Source organism: Cinclus cinclus, chromosome 3, assembly GCF_963662255.1.
Source record: "Cinclus cinclus chromosome 3, bCinCin1.1, whole genome shotgun sequence".
NCBI lineage: Eukaryota > Metazoa > Chordata > Aves > Passeriformes > Cinclidae > Cinclus > Cinclus cinclus.
The window spans coordinates 112,711,115-112,726,658 of record NC_085048.1 but is presented as its reverse complement, the minus strand read 5'-3'; the positions used below and the strand labels follow the sequence as shown (position 1 = coordinate 112,726,658).

At 42.6% G+C, this 15,544-nt stretch overlaps 1 protein-coding gene across 1 annotated transcript; it reads right to left on the bottom strand.

Annotated features, from left to right (window-relative positions):
• Window positions 1-2,859: 2,859 nt before the first annotated feature.
• On the bottom strand, window positions 2,860-8,543 carry CNRIP1 (cannabinoid receptor interacting protein 1). The gene is made up of 3 exons (XM_062489458.1): window positions 8,365-8,543; window positions 7,561-7,705; window positions 2,860-3,024 (listed from the first exon to the last, which is right to left on the bottom strand). Exons 1-3 carry the CDS (start codon window positions 8,541-8,543, stop codon window positions 2,860-2,862), a joined length of 489 nt encoding a protein of 162 aa, XP_062345442.1.
• Between the last annotated feature and the right edge of the window lie 7,001 nt (window positions 8,544-15,544).

The window sequence follows — 15,544 nt, the reverse complement described above, 5'->3', positions numbered from 1 at the left end:
GGAAGTATTAATTAGAAAAACCTGTGTAAAGAACAAACTTGTGTGGAGATTTAAATGCTGCTGATTGAATAATGCATCAAACTGTCACAGCAACAGTTTTGTAGTGACTCAAATTCTGTGACTATTCAACAGACTTGTCCTGGATGAAAGAAATTCAAAACATTAGTTCCCAGGGAACTGCTGAGGTCTTAGGTCTCCTTTACTAGGAGAAAATGTTTACTTTGTTAGCAAAGGACTTGATGAGCAAGAGGAATTTGATGGGACTATTTTGCTTTATGTGTGTGGAGTATCGGAGGTGGTGGTATGGATACTCAACCAACATCATGTGAATAATCTTCTACTTAATAATAATGCAAATCACATTTCTGTATGTTTAAACCACCCGGGGGAGAAGGATATAAGAGCTGATAAATGCCATTTACACCTTCCCCAGAGAAGTGATTAATTCTCATCCTTTCTATCCCTGCTGCTGTCTATGAAAGGGGTGCTGCAATCCTGGGCAGCAGTGTTCAATCTTAGGATATGGGACCTGTACAATGCAGTTGCTCTTGCTATTCTCTCCTTCCTTTTAAAAGCAACTCACTCCATCTGCAGCCTTTTTCTTGAGCATCCTCTGAACTGAATTGCTACAGGACCTGCTAGGTTTTAAGTGAAGAGATGCTCTATTTGGCATTAATGTGGGCATAAGAATTTGCCTTTGGAAAGGTATACTTCCAGCTGACTGAGAATAACAATCCTCCTGTGCCAGGATCAGCTGGATTTATTCATTGCAGCATTTCTTAAATGCTGGAGAGCTAGGACACTGTGGGCCTTACATGTTTTTTACTAGGACAGAAGTTTGTGAATTTAGTGTCACATGTGTTTCTTGCCAATGTGCCAGTGTTCATTTGTACAAGCAAAAGAAACCAAAGTATGCAAATTATTTCAGAATAAAATCACTTTTCTAGTAATGTAGAGACAGAATTGATCCACAGCTGAAAGTCTAGAATCATTAAAGCATGTTATCTGGGAGCTTCTGCTAAAATGCTGGCAATAGCACTTCTCTCTGAAGTGCAGATTTCATTTTGGTCAGTTTTTTCATTTTGAAGAATTATTGCTAGGAAAGGTCTAGGAAAGAAGTTAATGGAGAAGATTAGTTCTAGATTTCAATTTGGTAAAATTTGCCATAATGTTGCCTTGAGGTGGAGATACAGCTGGCTAGCTCACCATTCTGGGGGTGCATTACATCAGTCCCACTGTCAGTTCTTTTGGCTGTAGAAATTGCAGCTAGTAAAGCCTTTTGATTAATAATTCAGTGGAAGAAAATATTTCTCTGCTAATTCAATTTTGTCCTAAATCTTTACTTTTCACACTATATTACTGGAACTAACTGCATATTAATAGGTTCTACTGAGTGTTATCACATCTGCATTTTAGCACACTGGATCTGTATTTCCAAGAAGCAGTATCTTTGGGTGAAGAACATACAGTACTTTGGACTGCATTCTCAGAAAGCACTGGTTACATACACCCTGCTGTGTGATTCTCAAAAAACCACTGCCTTTCTTTACACAGTGTTTTCAGCTCATTTAGATGGCCATAGTAGAGAAGAAATTGGTTAGGTCCTTTATTATAAAGATCAAAAGTCATGTTTACCATTTACATACACAATTTACAAATTATTCACAAAGGGAATAATAGATAACGCAGGATCTGACAGCTTACTTCAACCCAAGCTGGGGACGGGACAAGTGTAGTTGTTTCCTTGCTCCCCTGTCTTCACTGGATTAAAAGATAAATCTGTTTTGTGTTGTCTGTGTTAAACACTGATCTAGTGTTTATGAAGCACCTTTAGTTATAACTGTGCAAATGCTTAAAAGCTTATCTTTATGTGAAAGAGTGCAGTGCATGTATAAGCATGCACTGGGATCTCTGCCCTTCACACTACTGAGTGTTTGTTGGTCAGAAATCTTGTCAATTAATACAGTGGTCAGGCTTGAAAACGTTGATTTGTAAGATTTAACTGGTTTCAGCAATGTGGCATTAAAATAAGAATTGAGTTTAATACCAGAACTTTTACTCTAAAAACTAAATTAAATATGGCTGTCGTATCTCTCAAGGATGCTATATGATCTTAAGATAGGTCTTAGCAATGTTGTTAGATATCTTGGATAGCACAACTGATTTATTGCTCTTCCTTCGTCATGTTTTATACCATTTCCTAATGCTATTTCAAACACTGGGAAACTTAACAAAAAATAATCCTCCTTGAGAGATTTGGTAAATTAGCAAGCTTTACAGAATATCTTACAGCACTTAACAAAAGGGAGAATGAGTTCCCAAATCCCTTGGTATGAAAGCACAATACCAACAGTGCATTAGCTGCCATTTAGCTAAACCTACAAATAACCATATTTTTAATTTTTGGTGTCAACTGGGAAGACAGTACGGCAAAATGCTTGAAGGAACACACCAATTTTGGAGCAAACACAAATGTAAATATGGAAATCACCAATGTGATGTTAATCCAAATTCTAAGAAATGAAGCAAAACACTTCACAAAAGTTGTTACATCTAGTCAGAATAATTCAAATACTTACAACAGTATTATGACTCCCTACCCATCTATCAGATATGCTTTACTATGAACCTTTCAGTATTCCCAGGGTGACAGATAAAGAATGTTGCAGATGCCATGGTAAACTTAAAATGCAGTAATAGGCAGATATTTTAGTGGCACCACCTGTATATACAATGTAGTTGTTGGAACCTTATGGACGAAGCAGTGTTACAGTATGCCTTTGTTAAGGCTGCTTGCTGGTTTAAAAAGGTAGATTTTTCTTTAGGGAGATTGTCCAGCAGTATTGGGTTCCCATCTCTTCAGTGGAAGGTCTCTTTATTGATCCACATGAGACTGCGTGTTTCATTTGGTTTGCATTCGTACTCAATACTGCCAAAGCTGTTTCCCCATTGGCAATGATCCCGTTTGTGGTAGTTGTAGAATTTGACTTGCCAGACTGTCTCAAAAACGCCAATGTCATTAAACTGTGAGGAAGAGGGAATACCGGTGTTAGTGAGGTGATTATTTTGTAGTTTTCTTTCTCATCCTGAGAAATAACACTTGTGAAACTGCAGAACATAAAACACCTGGTATAAGGATTACTGTTCCTCAGATCAATGAATCAAAGACCTATAAAACCTGCTCTAGCAATCAGAAAGTCTTTTATGTGTAGCCATATGTAAAACATGAAGGATCAGATTCTGCATGTACTGTCCTCTTGCACTCACATCTGGGATAGGCAAGGGAGTAAAAATATTCAAGTTGCCATATGGATAAATGTTACTAACAACAAGAATCAAAGCTGTAATCTTTCCTAAGATGACACAGATTTCATATACTGTACATCAGGTACCAGTGATCTGCAGTGATACAGACCATCACTTTATACCATACCTAGAGGCTGCAGTTGGGATTGGGAAGATTCCTCTTTTGCTCAGTCTGAAACCTTTAATATATCTGCATTTTGGAGTCTTGTGTTTGCAGTGTCTTGACTGAGATGTGCTGCTCTTGCACAACTTACTACTTTCCTGGCATTCTATTCCACATTTTAAATTAGACTTAAGCATGAGAAGTTGTGTGTGCATATCTGTAACTGCTAGTTGGACTGGGATAGTGCAGCTGAGTAATAGGAGCTAATAAAGAGATCATCAGTGTGTTTACCAGATAAAAGTCTAATACAGTGAAGTACTGAGACATTGACTTTAAAATTGTCTGTGCATGTAGCTTTGAAATGAATAAGACTATGGCTATAGTAAGTTCTGTAAAACAAAGGTGGTTTTTTTCTTCTTTAAGCCACTGCTAGACACCTGTACAACATTAGAAACACCTCAGTGAGGTGTTCAAGCATAAATTATTATTTCAGTTTTAATGGTAATGGAAAATTTGAGTTCTAAATTTGAGTTCTAAACCTTGAGACATTGGAGAGAATCTCAAGTGTGGGTGTGAAGCCTGTATGTAATGCCACTGGTCCCAAGCCAGTATGGCTTGTTGATGGTGTTACCTTGTTTGAAGATAGTGAACTTAGTGCTACTGAATGGCACTATTTTTCAGTGTTTTTTCCCTTTAAGTATTTCCATCATTCGCTTTAATGACTGCTTCTTCACTTGACTGTTTTCCATTTCTATCGTGTGCCTGGTAGCTGATCTTTGATCATCTGCCTGCTATAATCACACTTCCAAAGTCAGTATGAAAGCCCTTTTTCAGAGAAATTGTTCCTGATTTACAAGCAGAGTCTTCTGCATCCAGATTTTTAAGGACACATTTGTTGCTGTGTAACAGACATTACTTAAAATCTTCCCTCCACTCACCCAAGTAAGTTAAATTTAGCCTTGACAATAGCAGAAGTTGCTGTGTGCTGTAAGTGGATGGGTTTTATTCGGCTCCAGTTACACGTGTTACCTTAAAGGAGTAACCAAAATATTTCTGCCACTTCCTTTGACTAAGAAAGAATCAGATGTACAGGCTATTTTATCTCTCCAGCAACTAAAATCTTAATTAAGGACTTTTTTTAATCCATCATCTTTGATAGCAGTTCTGATGCACTCATAATGTAAGATAATAAAAGTTAAGCACACTGGATATTACTGTGCACAGTCCACAAAACTTGTCAGAGAGGAGCATCAGCCACCCTCAGTGCAGAAACTAAAGAAGAAGAGGCATTTCTAATAACATTTGTAGAAGGTGATATGACACAAGAGCAGCATTTCATTTCATTAATGTATGAAGGATCTGAATTTCAAAAAGTCAGATGAAGAAAGCAAATTTAATTTTCCTTCAATGACCCAGTTTGCTGAGCTACCCTGAGCAGTATGACTACTGTGGGTTTCCAGAAGAAGGAAAAAATTAATTCCAGACCTTTTCTACCACCACGTGCCTCTGCCAGCCTAGTACTTAGCACATGCAGAAGCTCCGTGGCATAATGAACATTCTGCATCTTCAGAGCAACCCTGAATTCCCATGGCTCTTGCACCTGAATCCTGGCAACTCCACTGAGCTTGTACGTGGGCATTCCCAGGGAGGAAAAACAGCTCTACTCTTTGCAGGTCAGGCTTCAGGTGAAGTGCATTTCCTTGTCTGCTCTTCTCTATCATCTGGCACTGTAGGAGCAAATAGTTATTTAATCACTCCCTCTACATTTGCATGCTGAGGTGATTTGATAGCTATTACTGCAAACAGAGTTCTAGCTTCTTTATTCCAATCTTAGACTAGTCTAATCAAGAATAACATGAGGCCCAAAGACAGGCTTCTAACTTAGTTTACACCATTTGCCAGACAGTTTAGCAGTTTCTGGATAGTGTGCATGATTGACCAATCAGAAACAAATAATCAGATTCTGGAATTCAGAAACAGGATTGCTGTTTAACATGTATGAACTCTGGCTGTCATGGGTCAGATGTCTACTAGCCAATTAAAGCAGCAACACAAAGAATTGTTTGTTTAAAGTTTCAAAGCAGATAGGAAAGAAGTTCTTATGGATCTTTATGGATCTTAAGTCATTCAGATACTAGATGGGCAGTATCAGACTAGTTTTTGACTGCAGGACTGATGTCACAATCTATTTCTAATGTGAATTCAGTTTTTATGCCTTAAATAGTGTCCTTACTACAACAGGATGCATCGGAATTCTGTGTGTTCTAGAAAAGGAAGTGGAGGCAGAAGTTCCTCATAGTTGAAGGAAACAGGAAAATTTAAAGGTTTTTGCAGTAAGCTCAGTTTTGAAGATTCAGGAAGTGGGTATTCAAAGCAGTTTTCATACTGGGGTATCTGAGGCTTGTTCCCTAAATCTGTTACAGCTTTGTTTAGCTAAGCAGCTAAATTATGAGTTAAACATGTAGATCCTTGTTGAGTTGCCTATGTTTAATACTTAAAAGCATGTGGTATCTAAGTCTGTACAGATGAACCTATCTATCAAGATCAGTTCCTAAAAGGAATTGAGGACCTGCTTAATGCTTGAAAACCCTATTAGCTTCATGGTTAATATCCCAGGATCTGATCTGTAAAAGCAACTCTTTGGGCAAATATTGTGGCTACTCATTCTCATGCTGCAACAAACCATGTCAGAGCTTGTAACTGAAAATCAGACCCTCCTTACATTTCATTCATGATTCAATGAATTAGTTTTCTCCAAAAGAGAAAAGTTAAACTTCTAAATTTTCAGGGTTCACATCAGTGCTGCACTTAAGGGTAAAGGTGACCAGCAAAATAGTCAAAGCAGATGTTTTTTTGGGAACACTGTCCTTTCTCCTCCTGGTACAAGGTGAAATACAACTACAATGATCAACAGTGGTATCCAGAAGCTATGTTCAGCTTGTTGTGAAGTAATACTGTGTTTGCTTTTCCTGGGTGTTAAAAGGAGGTGGCTGTATTAAAAAGTGATTAACGTAATACTCCATATTAGTCTTAAAAAACTAAGATTATGAAATAGTAATGTGATGTGGGTCTCTGAAATCAAGTTAGGCACACTGTAGTTATTAGAAACACCAAATGGAGATGCTACAGTTCTTATTCAGAAGGGATTATGCTAAACTATGATTCCAGAAAAAAAAAAAAGAAAATAAAAACTGAAGAGCAATATGAAATCTTGCGTGCAGTAAGCAAATGTCATAAAATGCTGAAATCTGGTGGGCTTGTATAACTCTTAAGAGACTCTTAAGAGAGCTTCAGATGAAGATGTCTTACTGCCCTGATCCCTTTTTTTGGTACAGAAGACATGGAATAAATAGCAGGAATCCGTCACAACTATAATCAGGAGAAGAAAAAAACAAACTGCCAAAACTGAGCATACCACCCAATGAGTGCTGTGGAAATCTGCTTGCTGCTCTTCATGTCTTCTGTCAGCTCTGCTGTCTTGTGGGCTGGAGCTTTTGTCATCTCACTTGGGGGTCATGGAGCCTCTCTTTAAGACTGGGGTGAGGAGCCACTTAAATAAGAACTTACATTTGTGGATGCAAAAAATGGAAACATATGGGAAAAGAGAGAAGACAGCCTTGGGTGTTGCTCTCATGCATGCTTTTAGTCTCTGGCAGGTCCTCAGGCATGCTGAAGGTAACAGATGGAAGGGAAGAGCAGTCACCCCTTGTGCTTGGGGCATGCTCTGCACCAAAAAAAAAAAAAACAAAAAAATAGCACGGCCAGGCAAAAGAGGGGTCCCTGTATGCCAAGGGATTGGATTTCTAGCCAAGAACCTCGGTGGGAGCTTCCTGATATATACAGTATGTCCTATAGAAGGGGTGGGAGGTTCAGCTCACAATTCTTTCTGCTGCAACACCCCAAAGGGTTTTGCAGGTCTCTAGAAAACCTACTTCTTCCTGGCCCTTGCTATTTTCCTGGGACAGAAGGCAGCACCAGGACTTGTATTTTCCAGCTATGTTCTGGCCAGCAACTGTACTGACACAAAGCAAAGAGGAAGGCAGCAGCTGTGATCAGACTTTGTCCTGGAATATTTCACCACACTCTCTCTGCGAGTCAACCCCCTGCTGCCCTCCCTTGTCCTCTCATACCAGGCTTGGAGAACCACGTACCTGCATGTTGACTTGGATGGGCTGTCTCTCCCCACTTTTGGTATGGGGCACCCCTTCTGTGTCATAGATCCCCGTGTAAGAGGCCACTTGTGCATCCCGTGATTTTTCTTCGAGTGGGACATTGACGCCGCCGATGCCCATGGTTCTACAAAAAGACAGGATCCAGCCTTTGAGCCCTGAATTCCCCCTTCCTTGGCAGTTTGGAGCCCGCACACGGGTTTGCAGCCCGGTAGCCTCTGTGCTGAGGAAAAGCTTCAGGGACTTAAGCAGACCTGCATGTGCTGCTGACTCACTGGGGCTCCTGAAATATGCCAGGGCTCTGCAGTCACCCGGGGAAGGAGCAGCGAGGAGAGAGGCAGGCGGGATCTGATTTCGAGTGGATAGGGAGAGGTCAGTCGAATCCATCCTGCGAGGCTGCCCCTCCACCCAGAGCCGGTTCCCCAGCTGGCCCCTGTCTCTGCTCTGCCATGCCGCAGCGAGGCTTGGGCATTGTCTAGGAGGGGCTTCTTCCTCCAGCGAAAACCGCGGGGAAGGAGGGAGGAAAGGAGCCGGGCTGGAAAAAGCTCCGGGAGAAGGCGGGGAGGGAGAGGGAAGGCAGCGATTCCCAAACGCGGAGGAGCACTGCAAACAGCTGGCCAGGCACCCAGAAACGAGGCCACCGACGTGAAAGGGCGGGGAGGGAGAAATCACGGAAACCCCGCGCTGTCAGCCGGCCAGGAAAAAACATGAAAAAAAAAATAAATAAAATAAAAAAAAAAAAAAGCAGCGGGGAGGGAGGGAGGGCAGGGCTGGGGCCGCACTTACGTGGCCTGCACGGTGCCGGGCCGGAGGGACACCTCGATCTTGTATTTGGCCCCGGTCAGCAGCTTGATGGTGCGGTTCTGGCCGAAGCGCTGCCCGTCCACCTTGAAATACACGGCCCCGTCGTTGGGCTGGATTTTGAGGGAGACGCTGATTTTCACGAGGCCAGGGATGTCGCCCATCGCTCGGTGGCCGGGGGGGCCCGCGGGCTCTGCGCGCGTCTCGCCCCCTCCGAGGAAAGGCGGCTGGTCGGGAGCGAGGGAGAGGAAGAGGAGGAGGGAGAAGGAAGAGGAGGGGCTGCCGGATCCCAGCCAGCCCAGCCCTTCCCAAAAGCATCGCATGAGACGCTTGATTATTTATTTTCCGTCCCACTAATCGCGCCGTAGCATCGGGGCGGCTGATGGCTTTCCTCCCTCTTTCCGCCGCTGCCCGCCCCGCTCCACTTCATCACCCAGCCCCATATCCCGGTTTGGGGGGGGAAGGGGGGGGAACGGGACGTTTGCAGATGCTCAGATTGCAGCCGGTTTCCAGGGAGTTAATCCGGCCCCGATTACTGCAGCCTTAATCCCGCGGCTCGTCCCGGAGGCGGCGAGAGGGGCCCGGGCCGGGCCCGTTCAGCACCACGGGCGCGGACAGCGGCGCGCTCCTCCGCGGGGTCCCGGCCGGGGCGAGCATCCCGAATCATCCCCGAAACCAAACCACCCCCCGATCCCCCACCCGGGAAACGCCTTCCGAGGGCTGACCGAGCCCCCTGGGGTGGGCCGAAACATCTGTGCGGCGGCACGGAGGAGCCAAGTCTGCCCGGGAGGGAGGGGGGGAGAGAGAGAGGGAGGGAGAGGGAGGGAGAGGGAGGGGAGGGCGGAGGGCGAGGATGTGGTTTTCTGGCTCTTCTCTCTCCCAGTGACTGCAGCAAAAGGTTCTGTTCGGTCACCGTGCCTGGGCTGAGGGTCACCGTCTTGCTCCTTGAGGTCAACAGTCAACATCACCAGGCCACGGTTTCTCTTGGGATTATTTTAATCGGGTCATTGCAATCCTCTTATTTAAATAGGAAAGGAAAAAAAAATACACTGTAATTGCACTACAAAATCAGAATCTCGCATTTTTAAGTCTAATACTACTCTTTATATATGGCTGGTGCTGTTTGTTCGAGAGCAAAGGTCTTTGAAACTGAACAATGCAGCAAAATTCAACTCTCAGCCTGTCTCATTCCCCTCCAAAAGAGATCCCTTTTAACCTAGGAAGGTTTGTGCCTGTTCTCCATTCCTTTTTGTTTTTGTTTGCTGTTAGAACTGTAGCATCCTTATGTCTGACACAAGCTTTGGGCCACGAATATATTTTTTGCTTGGACATTATGGCAGAGTGAATGTTTTTATTAGGAGAATTTCATAGGTCCACGTTGCACTGGACCTAACCTGTTCTTTGTTTTTCTAAGGCTGGGATGTACATGTGGTGGTGTAATGTAAACTAAGTGAAATGGTGGATACAACATTGCCCAGCTGCATTTCTTTCTTCATGCAAGTTATTCAGTGATTTAATTTTGTTATGAACTTCAAGCAAAATAATACATTCTGCTGAAAACCTCTGGAAAAAAAAAAACCAAAACAACAAAACCCCTCAAAATCCTACTGGATATCCCTTGCTTAGGGTTCCAGCTAAATACAAGCTTCATAAAGTGTTCAGCCATTCAGGCTTCCACAAATATAGGGGCAGGATATGATCCCTGCCTCTCAGAATTGTGTATCTCTGCAAAAATAGTAAACAAACAAACCAAAAATAAACAAACAACACCCACCCCCAGTGCATTTCTCCTTATCTCTTTCCCTCACTGCAAGAGAAATCTCATTTTGCATTGCATTCTGCAGAAACTGCTGTGCTGTGTGGCTTGTTGGAAGTTTTGCCCACAGTAAATCCCCCTTCTTTAAGTTAAAATGCAATTCAGCGTGAAATCACAGAGCCCTAACCTCTGGGGAATCTGATACTATCACTTAAGGTTGTGTGTGAAGAGTAATGGCCACTGCCAGAGATCAGTTTTACTTGCTTCATGGGCCAGACATATCATGTTGCAGTAAATTGTGTGTAGCTGAAGACATTGATTGCAATTAGCTTCCCAAGTACATGAGAGGTCAGATCCATAACCAGGGGTTTTTTTCCCTTATTATTTCTGCCTCAATGATTATCTTTCTATGGACTCAGCTCAGACTGGGACTTTATCCCTGACCACTATTGGGCAAACATGAGGGGAAACTAAAAAAAGCATCGTATTATGGAATGTGTATGCATAGTAACTGTCTTACCATATGCAAGTGGAACATGGTGAGAGAGAACATTTATGAAGAAGAAATTCTTAATTTAGGCCATGACCTTCTTTTTTTTTGATGTAATAGTTTCATTTGTATTAATACATTTATTTATCTTATCCCACTAGATGCCCTTTATCAGTATAGATCAAGGGAAGGGGTTGCCCTTGCTAAGTCCTTCTGGGAGATTAGTTTTGTTGCTGCCCACCTTAATGGCCCTGACCAGCCTCAGCTGAGGCTGCCCATGGGCCCAGTTTCAGCTCAGTCGTGTTTTTCATGTCCTTCCTGAATCATGCTTAGGACAGCTGTTCTCCAGCTCCACCACAGACATACCCAGCAATGGATGTCCTTGACCTCACCCTGCATGTTGAATACCTGGCTTGACCTTAGCCCATCTGGATGGAGGTGCTTAATGCTGTGGAATGGGCCATGGCTAGGGAAACCCAGGACTTTCCAGTCCCCATGTGGATTTTCTTTGGGTCCCAGGTCGCAGGCTGCTACATTACCTGATGTTAATCACTTGATATTCTGTAGGGAGCAAAATACCTGAAGGAAGAAGGAGTTGCTATGGTTTTTCCAGGAGCACAGAGTAAACATGCTGACATTTACAAGATTCAAAGCTAAATAAATCAGCATAGACTTAGGACAAAGTCCTATTTCTCCTATGCCACAGCAGCAATTTGCTTCTGGAAACAAAAAGTTGTGTCAATTCCTCCATTCTCTACACCTATATTTTAGAGGAGGAACTACAATATTTAATGTCTTTGTAAACTGAAAAACTGTTTTTCTGTTTTTTGTTTGTTTTGGGGGGAGGTGTGTGTGGGGGTGTTTGGTTTTATTTGTCTGTCTGTCTGTGTTTTGGTTTGGTTTTTTTCAGTCATTCATGTCTACTTTTCATTCCCCTGGCAGCTGAGGCTTCCCAGTCTGTTGTGTGGAGTCAGCAAGGTACATTAAGCTAATTCCCTTCCCTTGGGGTAGGAAGATTGGAGCACTCACCTATGCCCTGGCAAATGACTCAGTGCTTTCGAAGGGGGTGATGAGTGAGTTGTGGCCAGCAGTTCTATATCTCTTTTTCTTCCTAAGACTATGAAAGCCTCACACATCCTTCAAGATGTGTGAGCTACATACAAGCTACATCCTCCAAGACCACTTTCTTGTGCATAGACCTTCCCTGCTTCATCAACATAACCTGCATGTATCACCAATGGGGAACTACTGCAGGGGACAGGTGAGGGTGGATGTGTTCAATGAAAGCTAAGAGGTAACATGCAGATGAATCATGACCTATGCTTTATGCTGGTCTAAATTATCTAGAAAAAGTTCTGGAGAAATGTGTTTGATCTCTTGATTGCATCCACTCAAGATGATCTCTCTAGGCATGATAATGTGTCAACTGCATAAGCTTGCAAGTATTTATACAGACCTTCTCACTAATGCATTAATCCTGCTGCAAAGCTCAACAATCATTAAATATGTAAAATGTACCTTGAGGCAGAACGAGGTGCTTCAAACCACAGCATTCAGATTCTAAGGTGACACGTAATGCCTGTATTAGCCTTTTTATGCTTGCCCCTCTTTGATTAATTTCTTAAAACAGTGCTAAATTTGGAAATGGTATGGTTTGGGGTGTCTTTTCAAGAAGGACATGCAAAGCCACAATCTCTCAAGCACTAAAAATAGCCATATGTTTGACTCTGTATGGAGGGAATTGTGCTAAGGCTTGTACCTGCCAGCTCTCGATTTAATATTTTGATTCTTTTGAGCCGTCTGCCTCTGTGCAGAAATGAGAAATGTTTATTACTGAAATATCAGCTGTCTTTATCTTGTTTGGAAACCACTTGTGTGTATCATTTTCCCCATAACATTTGTTATAATTTCCCCTGCAAGTGCAGCTTGATTTGCTGTAGTTACATATATTTATGGAGAGATCATGTGTTTTGTTGCAGATGAGGTGGGCTTATGGCATTTACAGTGCAGCAAACATGTTAGAACCATCTCTTCAAGGGCCTGTGGAGCAATGAAGCTGGTGTAACTGAGAATCTTGCCTTCCTTGCAGCTGCTATATGGCTCCAGTTCTTGGTATAAGCATTTCTTAGTCCCTCGGGTTGATCTCTTGCTCAGATAAATGTGGTTGATCACTTCATTTTTTTTTTTATATTTCCAGATTGCAGGTTATCTTCTCTTTCTGACAAAACTCTTCCTCCCCTTCGTGAAGAGGTAAAAGAAATACAGCTCTTCCTATCTCTTACGCCTGGTGTTGCTCTTTAGGGATGGCTGGACAAAGAAGATCCACATCCACAGTCCACACTCCCTTGCACCTGCCACAGACACTGTGTGTTCCAGGACCATTTTGCTTCACATGAATGACTCAGCTGTATCAGCATGTTTCTGTCTGGGGGGAGATGAGGTGTTGATTTCCCTGTGGTGGTGTGTGGTAAATGAAACCAAACCTCAGCGTTAAAGAAAAGGATTGTACCAGACTTGTACAGTGGAAGGGCAAAAGGACCAGATGAGCTTTGAAGATGAAACATAAACAATATAGGGAAGTGTTATAAAAGTGGTTGTCTTCAGGTAACATTAGATGGAAGTGATTTTGTGTTTTGACACTGAGTAGCATAAGCAGTAAAGATAAATTCTAGAGCCTTTGGCTAGGTGCCAGTGTGTTTAGATTTACATTTCATACCTCCAAATGCTTTTCATGAAGGTAAGTGAGAAAAAGGAGCTTTTGTGGAATCAGCATCCTTTTCTGTTTTCATTAAACCACTTTTTAGTATAGGGATATATAGATATTCTATTGAAGAGTCCCTGGTCATCTCATATCATCAATTTATCATGCAGGGCCCTGTCATCCTCATTCAGCACAACCACTGTGTCAGCAGGAGCAGGCAAGCAGGAAAACCTGTAGAAAGGATGCCTGCAGGGAGGCAATACTGGCAGGTCCTTTTGTCTTTGCTCCACATAAGGCCTTCCAGCTGGGGATGGGGCTTCCTTTCCTCAGACCCGAGGTGGGGGAAGCAGAGTAGAGACAGAAGGAAGAGCTAAGTGTGGTCCTGTTCTCGGTCTTTAATCATAGCTTCAAGCTCTGAAGAATTATGTCCTCAAGGCAGATAACAGAGGGATAACTTCACTTCCAAATTATGCTTCATGAGTTACTGTTGTCTGTGACCTGTATTTTTGGTTTATCTAATTGGAGGAAAAAAAAAACAGGGTATCTTTTCCTGAAGATGGAACCACTGAAATGAAAGGGAAGAGAAGGAAGCAATTCTTAAATTGCTCTTAAAGCAAAAAGAATTAGTGACCAAAAAAGACATTATACAGCAGCATTCTACAAGCTACTCAGTCCATCAAACATAATTTCAAGACTTATGGGGGATGAAGGGAAGCTTCACAGAAATATAACTCAGAAATCCAGTTAGATCATCTCTGCACCAGGAATGCAGATCATCTTCAGTTCATTCCAAGTCCTGGACCTAATAGGCAAATTTTCTACTGTAAATGTTAAACAAGGTTTTTGATCAGTTTTTAGTGGTAAATTTTTACTTTTAGTTCCAAGGACCATAAAGTTTTTTTAGCTCTGTGTTTCTCTTTCTAATTATTTTTAAAACTGTTGCATTCTAGTCATATATTGTCTAGCCAGAGAATGTATGGAGTCTTTGATTTGCAAACTGATGGATGATTAGCTTCATCAGCAAGTAGTGCCTTGAACAGCAATAAGATCCTTACAACAGAAGCAAAGGAACCATGTACTGGCACTGCAGGTTTTAGAAACCCCAAACAACTTAGATGAAATCATCACAAAAAGGTATGCTTTGGACAGGATGCAGTGTTTAACCTGAAACACATGGTACAGGCAGGTGCTCTGCCTGCAGAGAGACTGGATGTGTCATTTGAGCAGCAACTAGCTGAGAAAGACCTGGAAAAGGAAAAATCTCCATTCAGGCAGTGAGGAGATACACCCAGCAGTTGGGATACTGAAGCACTGATACAGATAAGCAAGGAAGGAGTGGAGTCTCATCTGTGGGAATACCACTAAATAGGGATCAGTGAGGAATGTCAAGAAAAGGTCTCCGAGGGCTCTGCTCACCCTCTGGTCTTCTATCAAGACCCTGTCAGACTTCTGAGTAAGGTTTCCTTCAGTGTGAAGGCTGAGACAGAGAGTCATATGGAGAATAGGAATTGCTGTCTGTAAAAACAGTCCCTGTTTTGGGACCTTTACACTTGGCAGAAGTGACAGATGGAGTCACCCTGGGATAAGTCAACACTTATCTGAATGAGCTTAGCTGCAAAAGTGACCTGGAATCTTGTGCTTGGAAGAACACAAGAGACTGCTTCAAGATACCATGAAGCAGCCTCTTATTACCTCCCATATATGCCCACTTTATTCTATGTGGGGAAGAGGGATTGTGACTCTGGTATTTACAAAAAACTATGTGTTTGCCTTTTCTTTTCCCAAATAAATCCAAACAAGCTCTGCAGCAAGTAAAAGATGCTTGTAGAAAGCATTCTGTGGTCAGTGCATTAAGGAATGCAGAGATCTAATCCGTTTGTGCCTATTTGACAGCTGACATCTTTGGGAGGCCTCAGCATCAAAATCCAAAACCTGATCAAGTCTGATAAACAAATTTCTTACGTCAGCAGAGGGCGCATCCTCGTTGACCAAGTGAGGGTCCTCCACCTTCCTGCCAGACTCCACATACTTTGTGAGCCAGATTTGGAAGACAGGGTGAAGTGAAAGCACCGATGCTTTGGAAACCTGTCTCTGAAATCATTTGGCACGCACCAGGCAGCAGCACCGTTCCATGTTTGTTGTTCTGGTAGAGTTAATGTATTTGCAGAGCAGTCCCAATTTCTTGTGACTGAGCACTAAAGTGCTTATTTAATTTCCC

Coding starts and splice junctions, on each gene's coding strand:
- CNRIP1 (XM_062489458.1), bottom strand. CDS start 8,543: ATGGGCGACATCCCTGGCCTCGTGAAAATCAGCGTCTCCCTCAAAATC. Junction 7,706..8,364: donor CCCGGCACCGTGCAGGCCAC/GTAAGTGCGGCC, acceptor GTCTTTTTGTAG/AACCATGGGCATCGGCGGCG. Junction 3,025..7,560: donor CCATCCAAGTCAACATGCAG/GTACGTGGTTCT, acceptor TCTTCCTCACAG/TTTAATGACATTGGCGTTTT.